Source organism: Lepidochelys kempii, chromosome 13, assembly GCF_965140265.1.
Source record: "Lepidochelys kempii isolate rLepKem1 chromosome 13, rLepKem1.hap2, whole genome shotgun sequence".
In the NCBI taxonomy this organism is placed as follows: Eukaryota; Metazoa; Chordata; order Testudines; family Cheloniidae; genus Lepidochelys; species Lepidochelys kempii.
In genome coordinates this window covers 17,416,026-17,442,022 of record NC_133268.1, presented here as the reverse complement: position 1 = coordinate 17,442,022, position 25,997 = coordinate 17,416,026, and the positions used below count along the sequence as shown (strand labels likewise).

General features: G+C 43.4%; 1 protein-coding gene across 3 annotated transcripts in view; it reads left to right on the top strand.

Moving 5' to 3' along the window:
- The first annotated feature begins 5,887 nt into the window (after positions 1–5,887).
- Positions 5,888–25,997, top strand: part of ARFGEF2 (ARF guanine nucleotide exchange factor 2) — a 60,517-nt gene continuing 40,407 nt past the window's right edge. For 2 of the 3 annotated variants that reach the window (XM_073309478.1, XM_073309480.1), the window contains exons 1-3: positions 5,889–6,212; positions 19,202–19,232; positions 25,116–25,239. In XM_073309478.1, coding sequence (XP_073165579.1) covers positions 6,074–6,212; positions 19,202–19,232; positions 25,116–25,239 — 294 coding nt within the window. In that variant the 5' untranslated portion in view covers positions 5,889–6,073. Of the gene's footprint in view, positions 6,213–19,201; positions 19,233–25,115; positions 25,240–25,997 lie in introns of all 3 variants that reach the window. The other variant, XM_073309479.1, reaches the window with a different exon arrangement.

The following is a 25,997-nucleotide window of genomic DNA, read 5'->3' as shown; positions in this document are numbered from 1 at the left end:
AAGGCTGCTTCTCTATCTCAGCACGCTTAGTCTGTGTCACTCTGATAGCCATCAGTTTGGAATTTTTCCTGAAAAATTGATGCTGATCTAATGTTCCAGAGCAGGTGAGTTTTCCTGTTGTATATGATCTACAACTTGGTTGCTTTAAAACTGCATGTCAGCCTCTTGCTAATAAAAAACAGTTTTCTTTAAGTCATTCCCTTTCTCCTGCTCTCAGTGAGGGGAGTAAGGCCTTTTAAAATGAGAATTTAATTTTCTTCATGTGTGAAATCACGTCTCTTCTTTCATTATCTTTACCTGTGCCAGGACATCTGTTTGTTATCCATGGCTCCAGCTGACCTTCTCTGTGGAATTGTACAGCATCTCTCAACAGAGGGGAGTCACACCTGTTGTCTATGTACAGACCTTTGGTTAAAATAGTAACAAAACTTCACATTACTGTAATATCTTTCCTCCAAAGGTCTCGGAGCATTCTGAGCATTATTAATGAATGAAGCTTCACAACCCTCCTCCCTTTAATATAGCTAAATATTATTATTCCCGAAAAGATAAGCAACAGCTGAGCAGCCAAGATAGTGTAATTCAGGAATGTTTTGGGGGAGGATCTGATAAGGGGCAGGGAATGGAGGGACTGGGATAATGCTTTTGGGGAATGTGGGATGGGGACTTGATTCTTGACTGTGAGAGTAATCCAATACATGTGCAACTTTTATTTTACTTCACTTTTCCTCCAGAAACTCATTGTAAATTCACCTTTTTGATTTCAAGCAAAGGGAAGTATCCATCAGCTGCCATACAACAACTTCAGCAGATGGTCCCTGCAGGAGGATATTAACCTTTCCACATAATCTCCCGTTTTGTTACACTATGTATTTCCTATCTAGGGTGACCATATTTCCCTATGCTGAATATGGGACACCTGGCAAAATTACTTTCATTCAAGCAAGTTCAGCGGCAATCAATCAGAACTATGCCGTGCAAACGTTCAAATTAACATCAAGTTGACTGAGCCCCTGTTAAAAAGAAATACAGCATAGTTGGATTCTTTTTATTTACCTTCTTATCTTTAAGGGTTTAGGATTCACACGAGGAGAGGTTACCTACACACACACACACACACACGCTTCCGTACCCTTCTCTCACATGGGGTGGGGGGTGATCTACTGACCCAACCCTCCCTGCCTGGTGCTCTTCGCCCTCCATGCCTGTCTAGGCCTAAAGGATGGACCCGCCTCTCTTGGTACCTGGTGTCACATCTTCCCGAGGCAACACATGGTGGGGGCATGCAGGGTCAGATGCCCCCCTTCCCCAGATTTCTGCCAGGGTTCACATCAGAATGTGGCCAGCAGCAGCCTTTTGGCACTGTGCAGGAGGGAAGGGATGGGAGCTGCTTCCAGCCTCAGGTGGGGGTGGGAAAGGATGACCTGGCCTGTGTCTTTGCAGAACTCATCTCTTCTCTCCCCCCACCCGCCACTCCCCTGTGGCTGGAAGCAGCTTGTCCCTTCCTGCCCTCACAGTGTCAAAAGGCAGCTAACACCTCCAGGCTGCTGCTGGCCACCGACATAACCCAGCCATCTCCTGTCCCTCAGCTACAGCACAGGCAGGGAGTTTTTAAGCCCTAAGGATTCTCTGTGTACCAGGACCCAGGGAACCTGACTGCAGGGGCTTCAGTGACTTGGCCAGAGAGGTGACTCAGCAGGGGAGGGTGTCTAGGGGACGGAGCAGCCCCACATTCCCTGGGGCAGGACCCGGGAGGAGGGTTGAAGAGGGTGCTTAATCCTTTCCTGGGGGGCTTCCTTGAAACCTGCAGGGTCTGGGTGCGAACAGGCTAGCAATCACTCCCCCCCCCCAACAACCTCCAGAGCATAGCTGAGGGGTGGAGAGGCTTTCCCACGCCAGCACTGTGTGGGGGTTTGGCACAAGCAGGGCTTGTCTCTTCCTGGCTAGCGCCCCAGACCAGAGGGTTGTGGGCTTTCCCGGGGCGCCAGCCCAGTCAAAGGCAGAGGGGGAAGGAAGGAGCCTGCTGGCCAGGCTGTTGGTGAGCTGAGCGTGCCAACCAGGTGCTTGTTCTTTGCACAGCTCTGGGAGCAGGACACACTCCGCCGGGGGAGATATGGAGGAGCAGCAGGGGTGGGCAGGTGAAGGGGCAAGCAGGGAGAGGACAGCGAGAGGGAACGCAAGTAAAAGCCCGATGGGTGGGCAGCAGAGGCGACACGTAACAAGCCACTACTTGGTGCCTGCCGCAGTCACCAGCCACCGCAGGTCACAGTGCATAGCCAGTGCCGGCCGGAAACGGGATGGGGATGGGGGCCCTGATGGCCGAGAGCCAGCGTGCAGCGGGGACTGTGCTGACGGACCAGCAGGGGGAGCGGCCAGTCCTATGCACTGTAGCTTTGCCCCGCCACCAGCCTTGCACACCCACCCCATCACTGGCCACTGGACCCCCACACTCACTGCTGGTGGGCAGGCAACTGGTGAGCAGGGATCCGGCCAGCAATAAGACTACCAGTACCGATGGGGGGAGACAGAAAATATGGGACAATTTGCCAGTTTTTAAGAAAAAGTCGGGACTCCTGTAGGAGAGATTAAATATGGGACCATCCCTTTGAAAATGGGACGTCTGGTCACCCTATTCCTATGAGCAAAAGGCCAAACCTACTATTAGCAGCTAGACTACTTCGATAACTAATAGGTTTTGCCTGCACTCACACCTACAGTAGACTGTGATCTCAAGGCTAATCACTCTTATACCATGTCTGTTCTTGGATTGGAGATCTCCAAAGAAAACCTAAGGACTTCTTATGGGAACAGGCCTTAAAATGATCTCCACTGAATACTGCATCTGCCACTTCTGATTCTCCATTATTACTGGTGACTGAGTCTACTCCCTCTGAGTTCTTTGTTTTAGTGCTGGTTGAGTCTGCAGTCCTCATTGGCCTGTGGACAGTGGGGTTAGTCACAAAGCACCTGTCACTCTCTCCCAGGTCAGTACTGAACAGGTGCCTCAGAAAGATGTTAACCTTGGACGCCTGATGGTGTCTTTTGGTTGAGACAAAATCAAAGTCCTGACTGCCTGAGGACACTTTGGTGCCATTTGAAAGGGTCGAGTGTAAGCCCTGTTGACCTGGAAACATTCCCACTCATACAACAATCTAGACAACCTTATTTGCCCCCGTAGTTTCAACTGGATAGTATACATTCTTCACTTTTTTGTCTAAAATGTCATGTAATATGTCTGATACAATTGAAGTCATTGCATTTCCATGATGACAAGTGTTTCATGTAGCAGCTCAAGCACCCAGTAGGGGTGGCCATAGGAATACATTAAAAAGTACTCCAGAGATCATTTTGGGTGTTAAAACTGTGACATTCCCCCAGGTACAACCTGGACTGTTGAACTGCTGTGTCCCCTATCTCTCTAGCTTGGGGTGCCTTTTACACTGCTTTACTGTCAGAACAGCCACTCCTGGCCTGCTCCTGCACTGCCACTAGCATGTAAAATCACTCCCAGATGTTTATATGAATCCTCTCCCAGCCATTCATGATAGCAGGTGACACCTACATATCCCCCAGTCCCAGCCTTGTACCCCAGAAATGTGCGTCTTGTACTGTTCAGTAGCTCACAAGCTCAGAAATTAGTGTGTCTTTCCAACAAAGGATAATCCATATGCACCAGCCCCACTGACCTAAGTAGAGATTTCCCAAACACTTCAAACAAACACAGTGGTTTAGATAAAACAATAAACAAGTTTATTGAGAAAGATAGATTTTAAATGATACAAGTGATAAAGCGTAAAAGTAAGAATTGGTTACAAAGGAAATAAAAAGATAAAACCAATCTAATTCCTAAACTTTACCAAGGCTAATCGTTCTAAAAGCAAAATAGGTTGTCTCACCCTTAGCTACAATACATTTCACAAGCTACTTCTTTTTCCAGCCTGAGACCACTCCTCTTAAGTCTGTGTTCTTTAAGTATTTGTTGATGTCATGGGAAAGGAGAGGAGATGGTAGAGGTGGCCAGAGGCCTTTTCCCCCCCTTCTTATATTCTGACCCCTTGTACTGGAAAAGTCTTTGCTGGGTCCTGGGGTCAGCAGTTCCACTGTGTACGTGCTCTGCAAGCTGTCCATCAGGTGAATTGTAAATACTTTGTTTATAACTCCCCTGGTGGTGAATCTCCGATTAAGCAGGTAATGGCCTTTTAGCGCCCAGCCAGTGTGCCTTTGTCATTGAGAAAATGGTCTTAGGGCATTACCCAGAACTACAGCATATTTCAGTAACAATCATATAGCAGGAGCTTACAATTTTACATGCAGTGATATTAAACACACATTTCAGCAGGATAATAATATTCAGCAGTTTGTGAGTTTTCAAATGATACCTCACCAGCCATACTTTGTACATAATATATCATAACCATATTACATGCAAGAACATGGGATAAGGGTATCACATGGGGTACAGTGTGTCACAATGGGTTTCTATTGTTGAGGCCAAAGGGTAAAGAGATTAGAGAGGAAGGGGCCTAGTGGTTACAAAAGGAGACTGCGTGTCTGGGATCCTGGATTCTGATCTCAGCTCTGGCCCTACCTCACTGTAAGATCTTTCCCAAGTCTCTTAACCTTACAGTTTCTCAGTTTCCCCATCTATAAAATAGGGATAATGCTGTGAAAGTTAATACTGCTAAAGCATGTTCAGATCATGAGCTGAAAGGCATTATACAAGTGAACAGTATTGTGTTAAACTGCCTCTCTTTCAGTATTCATAATTTTGGTCATACAAATAATAAGCAACATTAAATTGTTCCTGCATCTGTTTCTGGGTGCAACTGAAGTTATGTGGACATCTAAGATCCGATGGTTCCCACAGATCAGTTACACATTTTAAATGAGAAATGAGGCCAAGTTTTCAAAAGTCCAACAGGTGCCAGCATCAGTACCATTAGGGTTTTGGAGCTCCCTTTTCCCCCATAAGATCAGTTGTACAGGGCTGGTCCCAAATACAAACCTTCTACTATCTACTGAGTCATTTATATAAATGAGTAGCTAAGTAGCTCCAACACAATGATGCATTTTAATTTTATTAATTTACTCTCAATATTTTCATTTTTCAACAAAATGAATGGAAATGAAACATTTAAATAATCTTGATTAGAAAGCTTTCAGATCATAGAATAGAATATCAGGGTTGGAAGGGACCTCAGGAGGTCATCTGCTCAAAGCAGGACCAATCCCCAATTTTTGCCCCAGATCCCTAAATGGCCCCCTCAAGTTTCATTTCAAATGCAAAAATTCATTTTTTTTCAATTTGAATACAAAAATAATATTTTGGTTTTTCCCATTTCTTTCCCTTTCCCCACTGACTGTGGGTATGTCTATGCTGCCATCGTAGCACAGGCTAGGCATACCCATACTAGCTAGCATAGGTAACTGTTACGGTTGCCAATTTTGGTTGGACATATTACTGGAGATTTAATCACGTGACATAATCTTTAATTCCTGGAGACGGCAACCCTAGTAACCATAGTAGTGTAGACAACAATTACACAGCAGCCTAGGTACAAGCCCACTGAGGACCCAGCGTGTGCACTTGCATTGCTAGCCCATGCGGAAGTCCGGATGCCATACCCTGCTGGCACCCTGGCTAACTAGAGTCAAGCGATTGCGGCCTGGCCAAGAGCAGCCTTGTGGGTCGCCAGTAATGGCTGAAGCAGTGTGAGATGGGGGGGGGGGGGGAGCGACTTTCCTCCTTGGCAGGCCCCCCCCCAGTTGTGACCTCATCAGCAGCCCAGCCCGCCCTCTTTCCAGACACGATGGCCACGCCCCTCCGTCAGCCACACCCACTCTAGCCCACCCCCTCCGTCACCATTGGCACTTTGGGGGGGGGTCAGAGGTCAAGCCGGAAGACGGGGGAAGGTAGAGTCGGAGGAGTCACGTGACGGAGCCAATATGGCGGCGCCGTGTCCCTGGCGCTGTTGCCGCTGCTGAGGGAATCGCGCCTCTTGCAGATCATGGGGCCCCAACGCGGCCGGAGCCTCTGAGCCCCGTTTTCCAACCCCCGCGGGGGCCTTCGGCCATGCAGCCCCCGGCCCGGGAACAGGACACCCGCACCAAGAGCATGTTCGTCTCCCGGGCCCTGGAGAAGATCCTAGCAGAGAAAGAGGCGAAGCGGACCCCGCACGGCCAGCTGCGGAGAGCCTGCCAGGTGGCGCTGGGTGAGTACGCGCCTGGGCCCCGTTCCCCGGGAAGCCCCTTCCCCCGCGCCGCGGGGCTTAGCTGTGGGGAGCCTGACGGGTGGCGGAGGGTGAGTCCGGATCGCACCAGGTCCCCTGTGTTCCCTGGGGGGGGGACCCATTCTCCCTCCTCGGCAGCTGCGGGGACTCTGACAGGTGGTGGGGGGGTGAGTCTGGATGAGGATCACACTTCGCCTTCCTTTGGGGGATGGCCATCCCCTTTGCGTGCCCCCGCCCCGGCAGGGGAGAGCCAGCCAGGTGTGGCTGGGCGAGCCCTGCCGGGGCCGGGAGTTCCCCACTTCCCCCAGCTGCGTACAGCCAGCGTGCAGCCTGTCTCTGCCAATGGGCAGTGGCTTTGTCAGTGACTGCGACTGTCATTAGTTACCATTCTGCAGGTTAATCTGCCACGTTGGATACTCTTCGGTTTGTGAGCAAGCAGCCTGACTCTGGATCTTCCTGACTCACAGCAACTCTGTTATTCTCTGGACAAATTTGCTTGGGGGAAGGGAAAAAAGAGGCCCTTTTTTTAAACTCGGGAGAAAAGAACAAGGTCCAACTGATTTACTTCTGATGTTAATGTAAAATGTAAATGCTGTCTGTGGAGTCTTCTTAAACTAGTTCAGGGGCCATACAGCTGGAAACCAGGAGGGACTGTCAAAAAACTATCAACTTTAAGAACAGTTCTATCAATCAAGCTGATAATTCTTTGACATCTTTTTTTCTTTTTCAAATCATATGTTGGCCGAAAACTATTAACTTTTCAGGCATGTAGGTTGTGTCTGCAATATTTTATTGAATTCCAAAAGTTTTTGAATTGACAGTGTTAGTGCAGAAGTGTCTTGCAATTATCATTGATTCTTTTATATCTGCCAATTTAATGGATTTTGGAAAAGTTACAGTGTATAAAATAATGGAAATTAGGTTTTGGGCAGGAGAGGGAATGGCATTAGGTTAACCAGTCCAGTTTTTATATTCAAAGTGACTTTTTTGTTTTGTGTTCTTTAAAGGGATAACATCAACTTTATTTTTTTTAATCAGTTGATTTTCAGGTTCAGTGTTCACACTGGAGTACTTGTACAGTGGGGTGGGAGGAGGTATTGTTTCATATTCTCTGTGTATATATAAAGTCTGCTGCAGTTTCCACGATATGCATCTGATGAAGTGAGCTGTAGCTCACGAAAGCTTATGCTCTAATAAATTGGTTAGTCTCTAAGGTGCCACAAGTACTCCTTTTCTTTTTGCGAATACAGACTAACACGGCTGTTCCTCTGAAACCTGTAAAGCCACAAAAACTGTAAAACCAAGCGTTGCTATTTTTGTTTTAGTATAAGCTTTCGTGAGCTACAGCTCACTTCATCGGATGCATCCGATGAAGTGAGCTGTAGCTCACAAAAGCTTATGGTCAAATAAATTGGTTAGTCTCTAAGGTGCCACAAGTACTCCTTTTCTTTTTGCGAATACAGACTAACATGGCTGCTACTCTGAAACTGATTTTTGTTTTAAGTGTATTTCCTCTAGAGCTGTGTGAAATACATAATAAGTGGAAAGAATCATTGAGTATGCAGGGAAAACAATGAAACTGACTAGACATGAAGTGCTAGAGGTGCACTCTGTAAATAACACTCCCCCCCCCCCCCCAAAAAAAAACAAAAACAAAACACACTCCACCTGAGCTCTGCCTTATAGAAATATTCTGGAGTTAATTGTAGTAACAGTAGATTGGGAGGTGGGATCAGGAATCAGAAATAAGTGTGATTTGATTTTTTTTAAGTTGGCTATTTCTGTTATGTGTTGGTAGTATTATACTTATTGCCTTAGCAATCCCAGACTCAGAAACCCTGATGGGGATTTGGGGCTCCATTGTGCTGGGTGCTATACAAATGCACATGAAAAAATAATCTATGCTCCAAAGAGTTCACAATCTAAAACTCCAATTTCAGAATTGGATTTGTATATAGGTGCAGGAGTCTACACTGATCCAGCTGTAGGCCTGTTGTCTAAAATAGTAAGATGCAACAGCTGTGATCAATAGCATGTTTCTAGTTCTTAAAAATGTGTTTAATAAACAAGAGATATTAATAATATGGGTAATACAATACTAGCTACCAGTAGATGTATTGATCTTGGTTTGACTATTTATGACACTTGAAGTAAAACAAAAAAACTGAAATCCTGTGATGCTAATTATGGGGGGGAACCCAATTTCATTGTACTTGTCTTGCATGGGATTATTTCTACTAGTGAATAATTGATAAAATGATTGTCTAGTTTCCTTTTGTTAAACTGCAGAATATCAAAAAGCACTTAGAGGAGTGGTCAAAGACAATAAGGCTATTAATAAAATTCCCCGTGACTCAGGCTATGATAAGAGTGATATAAATGAATTTGGAACTAATTTCTTGTGTCATTGCACATAGACTGTCTTTGGGGGACACTGGTGCTGATGGTTGGCATGAAGCTGATTTTACACATTTTTGGATTTATGTTTCCAAACCTGTGTCAGGGAGAAAGTTGGGCCTGGGCAGATGAGAATCTATTGCCCAACTATCTCTGCTCATGTAGAGCCTTGATTGCTACATTGAAGGAATCTCTAAAAGTTCTGTTTGGTGAGTGTTGCCAAATAACTTTTTCAGCAGCAACATGATTACATTCTCTTCTATTTATGTATCCAGGTATTAATACTTCATTTACTAAATCTTACTTCATATCAGATGAACTCTTTTCTATTCTGAGTGAAGAAAAATAAGTTACATTGGAGTTCAGTGGTGTAATTCACAATTAATGAATCTTCAACTCTTTAAATAACAAAATTATCAAGTATGTGTAGTATGAAATACACTGGGGAGTCTGGAGGTAACGCAACCCTTTCAATTTGGGGAATTGAGGGGAGACTGCCTAATCCAAGAGGACTACTATGGGAGAATAAGGCTGCAGAATTGTTAAGAGACTTCCGTTAATTAGACCTGTTTTCTTTTGCCACTCAATTCTTAAACGTTCGTATAATTGTGTTGCAGAACATCAAAGAAACAATCTAGCACTTTTTAAAAATTATTTGCCAGCAGAGCTACTCTAGTGAAAGAAGAGCACAGTGAAATAAGATGAATTTTGTTGTGTGTAACTAACATCATGTAGTTGTCAGCTGTCTCTTTTGAAATTTCTTATTTGAAATTCCTCTTGTTAAAATACTAATTTATTAACAGATCTTTATTGTTTAATAAGACTTGCATTAATAGCATGCCAGAGCATAAAATAGCGAGTGAGACTACAACACACACCTATATCAGTGAACCACACTACCTGCACCAGTGGAGAACATGGTGCACTTATGATGGGTTCTCATTCTAAATAACTGGAGGGGGTGAGGTTGGCTACTCCATTGTTCTAAATGATTATTTAGTTCTATTGATTACTAACTATCTTGATATTTAACACATCAATAAAACTTTCAATCTCGTATGTAATAAACTTGAACCTTATAGCACTAAATTTGGGAGCTTAATTTTTCTCTCTAACTTTAAAATCCCACTCCTATAACTCTTGCCTTATTTGAGGGGCACATCCAAATCTTTTAAATTGTACAGCTGTTCTTTAAATTTATGTGTGGCATTTTGAGCCTTGACAAGATAATGCAAGTGTCTTTAAATTGATTTAGAAAATAAATTTGTTGATATTCTGCAGGTCCATTAAAAGCATTATCAGAATAATTCAATCTTCCCAAATTGAATGTATACAGGTAACTGAGAAGTTCCACAGGTATACTATAAAAATATGAAAGGATCTGTGAAAAGCTGGACTTACTTCTATTAAGCTTGAGGACATCTTTTGACAGAGGGGAATAATGTTCATCTATGAAATTTGAAATCTACCAAATGTGTATGTAGCTTTAGTCAATTGATGAGAAAATGTCCGTTGACATGTGAATTGCCCCTGAATGTTGTGGTATTTCTTGTCCAAAAGAGGTGGAGGTACTCTTGCTCTGTAATTGCAAGTCTTTGGTAACTGATGATTTTGTGGCAAGATTCCCACTCTACCTGATTACAGATAGATCAGCAACCTGCAGTTTTCTCAGAACTTCTCAATATCTAGCATAAAGCTCATCATAGAAATGAGAAACATACAACTTAAATGTCTTCACAGTATGTTAAACAGGAGTCAAGACAGGAATGAAAGGAAAGGACTTCCAATCATGCTCCTAACTATGTCAGAATCATCTGTGTGGTGAGAACTGTCCTGCTGGTTATCTGTAGCAACTTGTTCCTGTAGACTTTTCTTAGTTGAGTTGTATGGTATTGGGTGTAGAATAAATGGAGTCTGAATGATTCCGTCATTCGGAGTCTTGCTTCACCAGTGCATGTAATAGGAGCTTGTACCCTTAATGCTTGTAAACCCAGAAGAAATTGAATGGGAGAAATGGAGTCTTTAAACAGAGGTTCTGTTCTCTGGAGGATAGTGAACTCAAGAAAATTAGTGAAAAATAGACAAGTATACAGAATCTCTGGATAAATAGCTGAATAATAAGCATTTATAGAGTACTATAGGCATATGTAAAAAGAAAAGGAGTACTTGTGGCACCTTAGAGACTAACAAATTTATTTGAGCATAAGCTTTCGTGAGCTACAGCTCACTTCATCGGATGCATTCAGTGGAAAATACAGTGGGGAGATTTATATACATAGAGAACATGAAACAATGGGTGTTACCATACAGACTGTAATGAGAGTGGTCACTTAAGATGAGCTGTTACTAGTAGGAGAGCGGGGGAGGGGTGCGGAAGAAACCTTTTGTAGTGATGATCAAGGTGGGCCATTTCCAGAAGTTGACAAGAACGTCTGAGGAACAGTGGGGGGGTGGGGAATAAACATGGGGAAATAGTTTTACTTTGTGTAATGACCCATCCACTCCCAATCTCTATTCAAGCCTAAGTTAATTGTATCCAGTTTGCAAATTAATTCCAATTCAGCAGTCTCTCGTTGGAGTCTGTTTTTGAAGGTTTTTTTTGTTGAAGAATTGCAACTTTTAGGTCTGTAATCGAGTGACCAAAGAGATTGAAGTGTTCTCCGACTGGTTTTTGAATGTTATAATTCTTGACGTCTGATTTGTGTCCATTTATTCTTTTATGTAGAGACTGTTCAGTTTGACCAATGCACATGGCAGAGGGGCATTACTGGCACATGATGGCATATATCACATTGGTAGATGTGCAGGTGAACGAGCCTCTGATAGTGTGGCTGATGTGATTAGGCCCTACGATGGTGTCCCCTGAATAGATATGTGGACACAGTTGGCAACGGGCTTTGTTGCAAGGATAGGTTCTTGGGTTAGTGGTTTTGTTGTGTGGTGTGTGGTTGCTGGTGAGTATTTGCTTCAGGTTGGGGGACTGTCTGTAAGCAAGGACTGGCCTGTCTCCTGTCGTCCTTCAGGATAGGTTGTAGATCCCTGATGATGCGTTGGAGAGGTTTTAGTTGGGGGCTGAAGGTGATGGCTAGTGGTGTTCTGTTGTTTTCTTTGTTGGGCCTGTCCTGTAGTAGGTGACTTCTGGGTACTCTTCTGGCTCTGTCAATCTGTTTCTTCACTTCAGCAGATGGGTGTTGTAGTTGTAAGAATGCTTGATAGAGATCTTGTAGGTGTTTGTCTCTGTCTGAGGGGTTGGAGCAAATGCAGTTGTATCGTAGAGCTTGGCTGTAGACAATGGATCGTGTGGTGTGGTCTGGATGAAAGCTGGAGGCATGTAGGTAGGCATAGCAGTCAGTAGGTTTCCGGTATAGGGTGATGTTTATGTGACCATTGCTTATTAGCACAATAGTGTCCAGGAAGAGGATCTCTTATGTGGACTGGTCCAGGCTGAGGTTGATGGTGGGATGGAAATTGTTGAAATCATGGTGGAATTCCTCACTTTACAAATGTATTAGAAAACAGTCCCCGCTTAGAAGAGCTTACAATGGGATATAGACAAGCTGAAACATAGGACAGTAATTAAAAGAGAGGCACAAAACTAGCCATGCATATGGTTGCATTAAAGTGACATGTGACAATATTTTTAAATGACAAAATATGCAGCCAGCCTCGTAGCGGGTGAATGCATAGGAAATCTCACATGTATCTACGCTTCCTTTTTAGTTGTGTGTGAACACGGTAACTAAATTGACTCTAAAATCAAAGTTAGATAGGGCATGCACATTTGTTGCTTGTCCTGTTTAACCTTAAGCTGCAGTGGCCTTGAACAAACATCTCTGGTGTATGATAGTAAATTCGATATGGCTAGTTAACGTAATAATTAACGTGATAAAACAAAACTCCTCAGTTTTACACTGTCTTCACTAGACTTCCCATATGAATGGATGGATGGGGGTGTGTGTTTGTGTATAACAGCTGTTATTAACCCCAACATAGTCAATATGGGTCAATTAAAAACCAAAAAACAAGACTTTCCTCCCATCTCACCCTTTTTCTAGTTAAGACAAATTCTAAGTCTTCTTCACCAGTACCAGCTGAGAACAGACAGGGTGTGCCTCCAAGCGGAGGGTCTTGCATCACCACCAGCAACTTTGTCTAGAAAGGCTGTGGAAAACATTTCCAATAACTAACATATTCCAATAACTATTAAACATAGTTTTGAATTTCATTGCCACAGAACTATCCAAGACACAATCTTAATTACATGTTAGCAACATTCTCTGTATTTAGATTAATAAAACAAAAATCATCAGGCAGGGGTCAGATTTAGCCGGCATATGGCATCAGTATCTCTCTAGTACGGCTTGATTAAACTATGCAGAATTGAAGCTTTAATAGTTTTGAAATAAAGTTTGTAGTCCTAATAGTTGTGAAGAAAATCCCTTGAGGCAGACTGCCTGAGTCTGCAAATAAAAACAGCTCAGAGAAATGTGAAAATACACTATTCATTTAAAATGGAGTAAACTCTGAAGCCTAACATAACTGAAATGTTGTCTTTAAGTGTCACTGCTGATTACATCATAGAAAGATTCAGTTGTTTTGGGATTGTGGGCAGAGCTTAAATTCCACATTCCCTGCCTAGTCTGACTTTTGGACCTCAGTGTTTTTGAACAATCAAATATGTCTAGCAAAATGCCAATATGTTAAGCAAATTATTCCCATCCTCAAAGTGCGGTGTATGTGAGCAACATTCCACTGTAGTGGTATAGGTTCAGTCCACCATGCAGAAAGGGCAAACAGATGGTTTATAAACATGTTACCTGTATTAACTATGCAGTAACAACTCTATTAAAAAATATTTCCCATTTATTTCAGCTTCCAGCACAACGTGTAGAGTCCTCTTAAGGTAGCTTTGCCTTTTTAGTCACTATACTCAGCATTCCCATTGTTGTGGCATCTAGACAGCAAAAGCAACAATCTTGTCTTTTATGGATAAATTTGACTACTCCCTGTTGCTTCTTCAGTTAGCCTTTGTTACTTGACATTATTTGCCAAAATACAAAGGAAGCCACCTGGTTCAGCTTTTCTCTTCTGAATTTTAATGCATGAAGGTGGATTACAGATAATTTTTTTCTGACATTTCAAGATTTTTAAAGCATGGGGATGGGATTTTGTTAAAAAATAGCCGCCTCTTCAATGGATTTGCACCCTCTGTGTGTTTGGATTCATATAGTCTTGCTGTTGTGACCAAAAATAATTTTATTTCTGTTAACAGTGCAGAATCAGCAGAGCTTAGGGAGAGTGGGGAGGATTCTATTTTAGCTCGTTTGTCTGTAGCAGAAATTCTGGACTTAAATTTAGCTAATTGCTAGTGATAACACATGTCCCATAAAGCAAACAGTTTGGGTCTTGCGTTCCAGCCTGAATTTGCAGGGCTAGTAGTTAAAAATCCGTTTTCTTTGTAAACTGCTCAGTTATGTCAAAAGAGCTGCTCCCTGCATTCTTTTATCCCTGATTAAGTAATTCTCAGGAAGTTTGGTTGTAATCTTACTGTTTCAACTGATTTAAAGGGCTGAAATAATAGAAGCATTCTGGACTGCCTCTCTTCTGCTCCACTCCCCCAAGAGTATACTGTGGCATAGTCCATCTTTTGAGAGAAGTAGGTTTGTCTTGGGCTGTTGCCAGTAGCACCTTGTGAGTTTGCCAGCAAAAGAAATTAATGCTATACAGTGTGTTCTCACCTTGACATTAGGCAAATCTCCTGATGTGCAGCGTGTTCCAGAATGGTTTTTAAACTCATAAGCTTGTCTTACAAATCTACTATAGCCTGTATTCCATGGAATTCTACAGAAGGGGATGCTGTCATGCCACAGAGGGTCCAACATTTAACTCTTCTTGCCCAATAGTGCTTTACAGATAACTAATGAAGCCACCCGGCATGCTTGTGGTGTGCCAGTCCTATCACTATTTTACAGATGGTGTACTATGGTAGAGCTATTAAATGTATGGCCCAAGTTTCCACAGTGAGTCAGTCTCGGAGCCGGAACTGGCATATAGCTAATCTTTCTCTTGATCTTAGAATGTCTCTGGATACTTCCTGAATGGGTCCTGCCATGCTTTAAATCTTCAGCTGCGTAATATTGTAGACCGTCTCTTCAGCTCAGTTTACTTTCTTGTGTTTAAAGCTTTTGCTTACTCTGCTGCATTATCCTTGAAACAGAATGCCTTATGCAATGACTGGTGATAATCTCAAATCATCAGCTCAGAAGTTCTGGAAAAATATATAGACTTGTATATTCAATATTATATTATATTATATTCAATATTAGTGATCTGTAAAGCAATATTAGTATTGGTGTACAGGATTTTAATACAAAACTATGTGGATATTAATACCTTTCATCAGAATTGTGATGGGGAAACAGGCTAGTGTATATTCATAACAAGGAGTGTATTTTGAGCCTTGAAGACTGAGAAGCACGGTAGCTTCCCTTGCTATCTGATGAAATACAGGAAGTAGCTAAGGCCAGTACTATTCAGTTGGAAACATAATTTTTCATCGGTCTGCAAACTTCAGTGTGGTATCTGCCTTAGCATTAGAAGGGAAAACGGATAGCTCTGATCTATTTAAACAAAATTGATTACATGCAAGATAAACCAGTTTAGTGGGGGACTGAAACTCAGAAACAAATCATTTGTTTCTATGTGGGAGATTGAGGGCTTATTTACATGGGGAAGTTATTTCCAGAATAAGGTAGGGTGTGATTTTAAACTACTATAGCTAAGGCTATGTTTTAGTCACGGGTATTTTAAGTGAGTCATGGACAGGTCACAGGTAGTAAACAAAAATTCATGGGCCGTTAATTTATCCATGACTTTTATTATATACCCCTAACTAAAACTTGGGCTGGAGGTGGTTGGGACACTGCAGGTACTGCAGGGGGTGGCCCAGGACCCCCGCCGGTGCTGGGGTGGGGCTCTGCCTAGGAGCTGCAGGGTGGGGCTCTGCCTAGGAGCCTCTCCCCTCCCAGGTAAGCGTCCCGCTGCTCTCAACCCCGTGCCCCAGCCCTGAGCCCCCTCCCACATCCAAGGTGCTGCTGCTGAAGAAGTCACGGAAAGTCACGGAATCAGTGACCTCTGTGACAGACCCGCAGCCTTAACTATAACTATTGTAAAGTAACTCCCCATTCCTCACTTATTTCACAATAAGAATGCCTTTGTAGATTTACACTAAACTGGAAAGAGGAAGTCTTCTTCCGGGAATAAGAGTTACATGGGGAATTACTCTGGAATGGCTGTGCTGGCTAAATTCCCCGCATAACCAAGGCCTTGCATTACCTGCTGTTTGAGCCAAGAAATGGCTAGCCTAAGCGATAGGAGATAAGCCTCGTTGTGTAACAGTGATAGTGAGCAGTTTACATACAACCATGACTGTTTCAGAGAATGATTAACTCTGTGTAATTCTAACAAAATAAAAAAATTAGTTTTTAAACAACTGAAACGAAGACTTAGGTACAGAGTTCTTTTATGACAAAATGGGCTTTAATAACCTCTACCAAACTCACTAACCACATAGATCTCTCTCTCCCTGCCCCACCACTTTGGGCCACTGCCATAGTTCCATCTGGAGGACTATATAATCCAGCCCAATCTCGATCCCATCTCTCATACATGCTTAATTTTACTAATATGAGTGATCTTGTTGAAGGCAATAGGACTATTCATGTGAGTAAAGTTAGTTTAATCAACACAGAGTATTGTTTAAATTTATCTAGCTTTTGATAGCACTATAAGGAGAAGCTACCACCTGTGTATAAACCATTTGTTTTTCTTTCTGAAATTTAAGAACTGATCAGCAAACAATCATTTCTTATAGTTGAAAACTTTGCAAAAATACTGCTTACAACTATGCCAGGTCTACACTGAAATCTGTCTGACAGAACCACTCAGCAGTCATTTCATAATAAAACTCTGAATTTCTATAGTTCCTGCCATCCAGGGAGCTCAACATATTTTATACATTAAGCTACACTGCCCACCTGTATCTCCACAAACCACATGGAAACTGGATAGTTAGCCATGACGTGCTATGGGTCTCATTATATGCTTTTCAAGATCTTGAACTTCATTAACTCAAAGGATGTTACTCAAGCTTGCTGCTACCTCTGATGGTATTCTGTGCAGAATAGGTAGGATACTATCTGAAGAGTTCAGTCTGTTCTTGTGCCATTGCTCATTGCCGGAGTCTGTTTTCCCTTCTTTTAACCACTGAACACATTGACCTGTGGTAGTGTGATATGGAAGGATAAGTGTGGTATTAGGAGTCGAGGGTCCCAAGTTCCAGTCCTGGCTCTGTCACTAACTGATCTTATGCAGGTCACTTCCTATCTCTTCCATCTCCCCATGTGTAAAATGGGGATAATAGCACTAACTCACCTACTTTACAGGCACACTGTGAGGATTCATTCTTGTAACGTCCTGTGTATAAATGCTAAATATATGTGAGGGATATATAGTTGTCTGAAACACTGAAAGATACTGTACCAGTCAAAAGCATCTCTTGTTTAGCTGTGGCGTGTTTTACAATGAGCTTCTGCAGCAAGTTCCCCATCTTGGTCTAGTACAAATGTTAGCAAAAACCAGGTAGAAGCTTCTTCCTACCCACCCACCCTGGTCTCAGTGACTGCTTTTTGTTTACCCGAGCACTTCTGGGAAGTGTGAGAAATGTCTAAAGTTTCGGTGGACAAGGCCCAGTTGTGGGTCAAATACTAGGGAGGCTAAGGAGGCATGAGGGGTTGATTTGAAGGGAGTTGGAATGAGAATGAGCTGTTGAATATGTAATATTGTTCAGTACTGAGACACAGACACAAGCTACAGAAACACAGTGGGAGGAGGAAAGATCCAAGATTTAGAAAATGTCAATGTCTTTTTCTATAAAATGTGTCTAATACCACCTGGAGAGTTGGGAGGCCTAACTAGGTTGTTAAAGCATTTTGAGATCTTTGGATGGAGAGCACTGTAGAAGTTCAAAATGTACTTCTGGAATAGTAATGATGTATCAATTGTAACCCACCATTGGTGCCACAGTGTCACCAATACACGGTGATGTGGTAACAAGTCTTCATAAGTACACGGATCCATGGAAATATGTATTCTGGGCTACTTGACAAAGGTTGGGGCGATAGCACCCAAGGTTCATAATATTAACATGACACTGGAGGGATTCTGTTGGAGAAATATATCTGACACCACAGAGGTGTATCCGTATTTAAGCATGGTGTTTTACAGACAACTACAGGCTCCAAGTGGAGGAGGTATGACCTAGCGTTTGAGTCCTGGAATGCTCATAGGAGCTCTTTGCTTTCCTCCATTCACTTACTATTTCTTGCATAATAGCACTCCTGAGAATGAGAAAAGTTATTAGGCTACTCAGGTGACACCAAAGTCATCTGAATTTATGTACATCTAGTCCAAGGCTAATGACACTCCTCCAAAGGTGGTTTTGAAGAGCAAGTACAGAGTGAATTGCCCATTGTCCAGGATTATCGCTTGAAACAAGTTTAGATACCGACAGTATCCTGTCTGGAAGTTATAAGAGTATAAGGCTGCCATCCACAGCTAGTGAAAATTAGGTTTCAGAGTAACAGCCGTGTTAGTCTGTATTCGCAAAAAGAAAAGGAGGACTTGTGGCACCTTAGAGACTAACCAATTTATTAGAGCATAAGCTTTCGTGAGCTACAGCTCACTTCCTCAGATGCATATCGTGGAAACTGCAGCAGGCTTTATATATACACAGAGAATATGAAACAATACCTATTCCCACCCCACTGTCCTGCTGGTAATAGCTTATCTAAAGTGATTTCCAGCACAAATCCAGGTTTTCTCACCCTCCACCCCCCCACACAAATTCACTCTCCTGCTGGTGATAGCCCATCCAAAGTGACAACTCTTTACACAATGTGCATGACAATCAAGCTGGGCTATTTCCTGCATAAATCCAGGTTCTCACATCCCCCCCACCCCCATACACACACAAACTCACTCTCCTGCTGGCAGGACAGTGGGGTGGGAATAGGTATTGTTTCATATTCTCTGTGTATATATAAAGCCTGCTGCAGTTTCCACGATATGCATCTGAGGAAGTGAGCTGTAGCTCACGAAAGCTTATGCTCTAATAAATTGGTTAGTCTCTAAGGTGCCACAAGTCCTCCTTTTCTTTTTGTTAAAGTACTGGGATCTTAGATTATTAGGTGCTCTGATTTCACTGCGAGTGTGGCATAAACACTAAGGTAACATTTGCAACATGTACTTCTGATTGGCGATGAGGCTTGCTGTATTTACACTCCTGAAAATTTACTGTATTTAGAAAGTTCTGCTGTTAATGTACACCCAAGCAGATTTATTTATGTTTGGAAGCTTTGTTTAATGTACAGCAGAAAGAATAGCAGACACTAATGATGTATAACTTCTAGTTTGAGACTAGTTTACTTCATGACAATTGCATGTAAATTCAGAAGGTGTCATTTCTGTTGAGTGTTGTGGTATCTTCATTGTTCTGCCTTTTCTTTTTTTCCTAGATGAAATAAAAACAGATCTAGAAAAGCAAAGGTAAGTTCTTAATACAATTAATAGCAACCTCTCTTGCTGCTATTTGTCAAAGATTGCACAGTAGTGAGTGTGCAAGTATCTGAGCAGCAATTTTTGCAAAGTACAAACAAGCTAGCTTATTGGAGAGAGTTTGAATAGCTTTGGTACTGTCTGTGTAAGGAAACGTGTTTGTGGAGAGTACTAATTATGTAATGCATGTGGTTGTGGGTAATCAAGCTGTAACTGCCAGCACATTTCATTACAAATAATTGCCACATTTCTGAAGGATGCCAATTTTTCACTTCCTTTCGTTAACTAGGTTTGTCTCTTAATAGTCATGACTTAACCATATTTGTTAATAGAAAATCCTAGTCTCTTCTTTTTGTGGTTCTTTTGTGTTCAATAATTCATGGTTTTTAGTTGTTTTGATCACAAATGCTGGTCTGCGATAACATTTAATTAGCTACAGGTCAGCCAAGTCACTGGATTTCTTTCCGACATTAGCAACTCTGTGAATCAGTGTTATTACATCACCCCTCTCTCTCTCTCTCACACTCACACACACACATACATATATGGTATAGCCGGATTAATAGTATCTTAATGGGAAAATCTTTACATTCTATGCATCCCCCAGTATGCTAGGATGGTGTTTTGGGAGTTGGATGGGGATAAGCTGACAAATGGTGATGTTCTAAAACTTGATAAAGCGGAATCTAATAAAATATTTCACCAATACCTAAATTGATAGTAAAAGCTAGAGATGGCTTTCGTGGAAGAAAGTGTGTGTGTGTGTGTGCGCGCGCTTAAGTTCTAAGTGCAAAATTAAAAGTACTTCCCAAAAGAGTCTTACATTTCTTGGGGTATAGGGAAGGGGAATTCAGGATCAACAGAAGATGTTTGAGTCTCTGAGACTGATCTTTCCCTAGTCGTATCACATTTAATTGTATTTCCTTTAGAAATGAAGTTTCAGTATGAACATCAAAATATAATCTGAGGGCTGTAATTTTTCTCTTTGAATTAAGAGCAGATTTATGGCCATATAAAACTTCAGTAGTCATTTGAATCTGAGACTCACAAACTAAGTGGAAAATTGGAGAGATTAATTGTCAAGGCCTATTTACCTGTTAATGCTAAGAGAAGCTACACTTAATGAAACACTCTGACAGGAGTAAAGAGCAAGATGAAAAGCACTACTAATTCCTAAATGGATAAATGGCAGTTAAAATTTATTTTCGCATTTGAGTCCTAGTCTCCAGCTAGTATATGTCATAGTTTCACAGATTTACATCCTTGGTGTCTGTAAATCAGTTTCCAAAATCATCACTGGCTTCTCCTCTCGCTCTGCTACCTACCAAGAATAAAAATGTCCATCTCAATCTCAATATTTGTTTTCAGATTGCAAATTTGGAAATACAAGGAATTCATAAAGGTCTCTTAAAAAAAAAATTTGCAAACACGTGGCCTTCTGGCCAGGGACTGAACACTTCTCCGTTTATTAGCGTTTTCACTTCTCATAATGTTGCTTGTTACTTAAAATATTTTAAGTAAAGTCACCACTTCCCCAGAAATCTTCACATGGTCTCTGTAGAACTTTCTCCATTATCACCAAGATTGTAGAATCATATGACTGGAAGGGACCTCGAAAGGTCTTCTAGTCCAGTCCCCTGCACTCAAGGCAGGACTAAGTATTATCTCTAGACCATCCCTGACAGGTGTTTGTCTAACCTGCTCTTAAAAATCTCCAATGATGGACATTCTACAACTCCCCAGGCAATTTATTCCAGTGCTTAATCACCCTGATAGTTAGGAAGTTTTTCCTAATATCCAAAATAAACTGCCATTGTTGCAATTTAAATCCATTGCTTCTTGTCCTATCCTCAGAGGTTAAGGAGAACAATTTCTCTCCCTCCTCCTTGTAATAACCTTTTATGTACTTGAAAACTGTCATGTCCCGTTCTCTCCCCCCTCCCCCCCACCCGGTCTTCTCTTCTCCACACTAAACAAACCCAATTATTTCACTCTTCCCTCATAAGTCACATTTACTAGACCTTTAGTCATTTTTGTTGCTCTTCTCTGGACTTTCTCCAATTTGTCCACATCTTTCCTGAAATGTGGTGCCCAGAACTGGACACAATACTCCAGCTGAGGCCTAATCAACGTGGAGTAGAGCAGAAGAATTACTTCTTATGTCTTGCTTACAACATTCCTGCTAATAGAGGCCAGAATGATGTTTGGTTTTTTTGCAATATGGTTACACTGTTGACTCATATGTAGCTTGTGCTCCACTATGACCCCCAGATCCCTTTCCACAGTACTCTTCCCTAGGCAGTCATTTCCCATTTTGTATGTGTGCAACTGATTTGTTCCTAAGTGCATTAGTCCTTGTTGAAGTTCATCCTATTTACTTCAGACCATTTCTCCAATTTGTCCAGATAACTTTGAATTTTATTCCTATCCTCCGAAGCACTTGCAACCCTCTCCCAGGTATTGGTATTGTCCGCAAACTTTATAAATATACTCTCTCGATGCCATTATCTAAATAATTGATGAAGATATTGAACAGAATCGGACCCAGGAGTGATTCCTGCAGCACCCCACTCAATATGCCCTTCCGGCTTGACACTGAACCACTGAAAGCTACTCTCTGGGAACGGTTTTGGAACCAGTTGTGCACCCACCTTATATAGTAACGCCTTGCTTAACATTGTAGTTATGTTCCTGAAAAATGCTACTTTAAGCAAAACTATGTTAACTAAATCCAATTTCCTCATAAGAATTAATGTAAATTGGGGGGCTTAGGTTCCAGGGAAATTTTTGCTCCAAACAAAAGACTGTGTGTGTGTGTTTGTGTGATATATACGTGCGCACACATACAGTATAAGTTTTAAATTAATTAATTTAATACTGTACACAGCAATGATGATTGTGAAGCTTGGTTGACGTGGTGGAGGAAGAGGGTGGGATATTCCCCAGGGAATGCCTTACTGCTAAATGTTGAACTAGCACTTGGCTGAGTCCTCAAGTGTTAACACGTTGTTAATGTAGCCTCACACTCTACAAGGCAGCACAAATGGAGGGACAGACACACCGTGTGTGTGTTTGAGAGAGAGAGACGAGCATTGCCCCTTTAAGTATGCTGATCCCACTCTAAGTACACTGCCTTTTTAAGTAAATCAGCAAGTTGAGACAGCAGCTGCTGCCAGCAAGCTCCCTCCGTCCTGAGCCCTGTCCTGTCCCACACTGCTCTGTGGAGATGGGCGTCAGGACCGGGGCGAGGGGAACACCCTGACATCAGCACCCCTCTTCTCTTTCCTTCCCTTCTCTCCCCCCTCGCCCTGCCCCGCACAGCAAGCAGGAGGCTCTGTGGAGCAGTTCCAAGGCAGAGGGCAAGAGCAGCACATGGCAGTGGGGGGAGAGACAGCTGAACTGCCTGGCAGTTGATAGCCTGCTGGGCGGCGGCCGCACAGGGAACTTAGGGGAGCTGATGGGGGGGGTCTGCCGGTCCACCCTGGTTCCAAGCCCCCACCAGGTCGCTCCAACAGGCTGCTCTTTCTGCAAGCAGTGGACAAACCAGGCAGCTGCCAAACAACGTTATAAGGGAGCACTGCACAACTTTTTAAACGAGCATGTTCCCTGATTGATCTGCAATGTGACAACATTAAGTGAGGAGTTACTGTAGTAGCTCCATCTAGGTCAGGGGTCTCAAACTCAAATGAACGCTAGGGCCACATGAGGACTAGTATATTGGCCGGAGGGCTGCACCACTGACTTACCCCTGGCCCCACTCCACCCCTTCTGTGAGATCCTGCCCCCAGGCAGTGCAGGAGGGGTGCAGCAGGCAGCTCAGGGCAGGGGATTGGGGTGCAGGAGGGGTGTGGGGTGCGGCAGAGGGCTTAGGGTGCAGCAGGGGGCTCAGGGCAGGGGGTTTGGCTGCAGGAGGGGTTCGGGGGGGCGGATCCGGCCCACCGGGGACAGGGCAGGCTCACTGGCCCGCCCCTCCTCTATGCTGCTCCGGGAAATGGCCGGGCCTGTTGGGGCGGGGGGGGGGACATAGGGGTCTGTGTGTTACCTTGGCCACTCCTCCAGGTACCGCCTCCGAAGCTCCCATTGGCCACGGTTCGGCTAGGGCAACATACAGACCCGTGTGCCGCCCCTCCCCCAGATTTCCGGCCGCTTCCCGGAGTGGCTCTGGGGCAGGGCAGGCAGGGAGGGAGCTTGCCCTGCCCCCGGTGTGCGCTGGGCCGGAGCTGCTCTAGGTAAATGCTGGGGGGGGGCCACGGGGAGCTGGCGGGCCACAGAAAATAACCCCGCGGGCCACATGCAGCCTGTGGGCCGTGTGTTTGAGACCCTGATCTAGGTTGTATTTCCCTAGTTTTGTTAATGAGAAGGTCACGTGAGAGAGGATCAGAAGCCTTACCAAAGTCAAGATATACCACATCTACCGCTTCTTCTCTCTCCCCTCCTTCACCCCCCCCGCCCCCCGCCAGCTTGTTACTCTGTCAAAGAAGGCTATTAGGTTGGTTTGACATAATTTGTTCTTGACAAATCCAAGCTGACGGTTACTTATCACCTTAATATCTTCTAGGTGTCTGCAAGTTGATTGCTTAATTATTTGCTCCACTATCTTTCTGGGTACTGAAGTTAAGCTGACTGGTCTGTAATTGTCCTTTTTCCCCTCTTTATAGACTGGCACTATATTTGCCCTGTGGAATCTCACGGGTCTTCCATGACTTTTCACAGATAATTGCTAATGGCTCAGATAGCTCCTCAGTCAGCTCCTTTATTTTAGGATGTATTTTATCAGGCCCCAGTGATTTGAAAACAGTAATTTTTAACTTTCCTATTTTAGACTCTGAGCCTACCTCCTTTTCACTGGCATTCATTAAGTTAGATTTCCATTTGCTACAAAACTTTTTGGTGAAAACTGAAACTAAAAAGTCATTTAGCACTTCTGCCATTTCCACATTTTCTTTTGTTTTCCCCACTCAATGAGATCAATTGTTGAGTTACACCTCTACCCCGATATAACGCAGTCTCACCCATAATACAGTAAGATTTTTTTGGTTCCCGGGGACCGCGTTATATCGGGGTAGGGAGAGGAACTGTTCCCTGCCCCAGCTCGCCTCAGCCTCCTCCCCTGGCACTGGAAGCCTGGAAGGAAGTGTGTGGGGTGGGGGGGAGAAGCAGAGCAGCGGTGGTGTGCTCAGGGGAGGAGGCAGAGCGGAGGTGAGCTGGGGCCGGGAGCGGTTCCTCTGCGCCCCTGCCCGGCCCCAGCTCACCTCTGCTCCATCTCCTCCCACGAGCACGCCGCAGCTCCGCTTCTCCCCCCTCCCAGGCTTGCCAAGAAGCGGAGCTGCGGCACGCTCATGGGAGGAGACGGAGCGGAAGTGAGCTGGGGTGGGGGGGGCCCGCAGAAGTAAGTGGGGGGTGCTGAGGAACCGCTTGTGGAAACACGAATTCGGATATAACGAGGTAAAGCAGCCCCGCTCCCCAGAACACTGCTTTACCGCGTTCTATCCGAATTTGCGTTCTATCTGACCACGTTCTATGGGGGTAGAGGTGGAGTGGGCCTGGTTTTTCTCTTGTACTAGTGTAAATGGAGAGTAATTCAACTGAAACCACAATGGCTTTAAACAATATCAGTGAAAGGAGAATCTGACTGTATGCTATTTGTGAGGAGGGAAGTATCAAAATGAATAGCTGTAATATAAGAAAATCTGAAGTTGGATTTTAAAGTAGATTGAGTCTTCAGGGTTTAAAAATGTATTCAGTTTTGTGGGGAGAAAATGGCATCCCTTTTACATGCTGCTGTGCGCCACTTATACTTTAATTTTGAAGCCGGTGAAAATGTAGTCGTAATTTTCAGAGCACAAGCAATGCATTTTTTTCCTCTTAAACTAGGCAAGGCACTGTCTCTCCACCAAAAGCAAACTTCATCGAAGCCGATAAGTATTTCCTTCCATTTGAGCTGGCCTGCCAATCCAAGTCCCCACGCATCGTCAGTACCTCACTAGACTGCTTGCAGGTAAGTATCCTGTTTAAACTGGAATAGGGTGAGGTATTATGCGCAAGATTACCGGTCTAAAATCTTGTCCTTTTATCAGTAATCGTGACAGTGAAGGAGTGAATTTAGCCAGAATACGTACAATTGCTCTGACCAAAACCATTCTGTATTTACTCCTACTGGAATTCTGTGCCTCTGGCGCAATGGAGAATTTTGTGCAGAATTGATGTTTCCTGCAAAATTTGGTTTCACCAGGCTCCCCCCTCACCCTCCGCTCCAGCACTCCCGCTAACTGTCCGCCCTGGGCAGCTAAGGTGCCAGGAGTGTGATTATACTGTGGTTTGTCAAAACGACACATCATTTTGCAGAATTTTAAAATACTGTGTGCAGAATTTTTAATGTTTTTGGCACAGAATTTCCCCAGGAGTAATTTACTTATGTAAATCACACAATAGGGCTTTACAAAACTTGGCTGAAAAATCTTGCTGTGATCTGAAAGCTTGTCCTCAGAAGATCCTTTTCAGCTGCCTTTCTTGAAGCAGTTTTTGAACTGAATAAGAATACATCAGCGTTAGCTTTTCAGGCACTTCAACATTTTGCATAACGTGGCAAAGCATTCTGTATACAGATTTGTAGGTGGAAACTAACATTCCTAATGGGGCCATTATAGTAAACCCTTAAACTGGCTTGTAGCACCAACCTGAAATCAGTCGGAGTTTTGGGTGCAGGATCACGGCCTCTGATTATTGTCCTTTTTTTTTTTTTTTTTTTTTAATCGG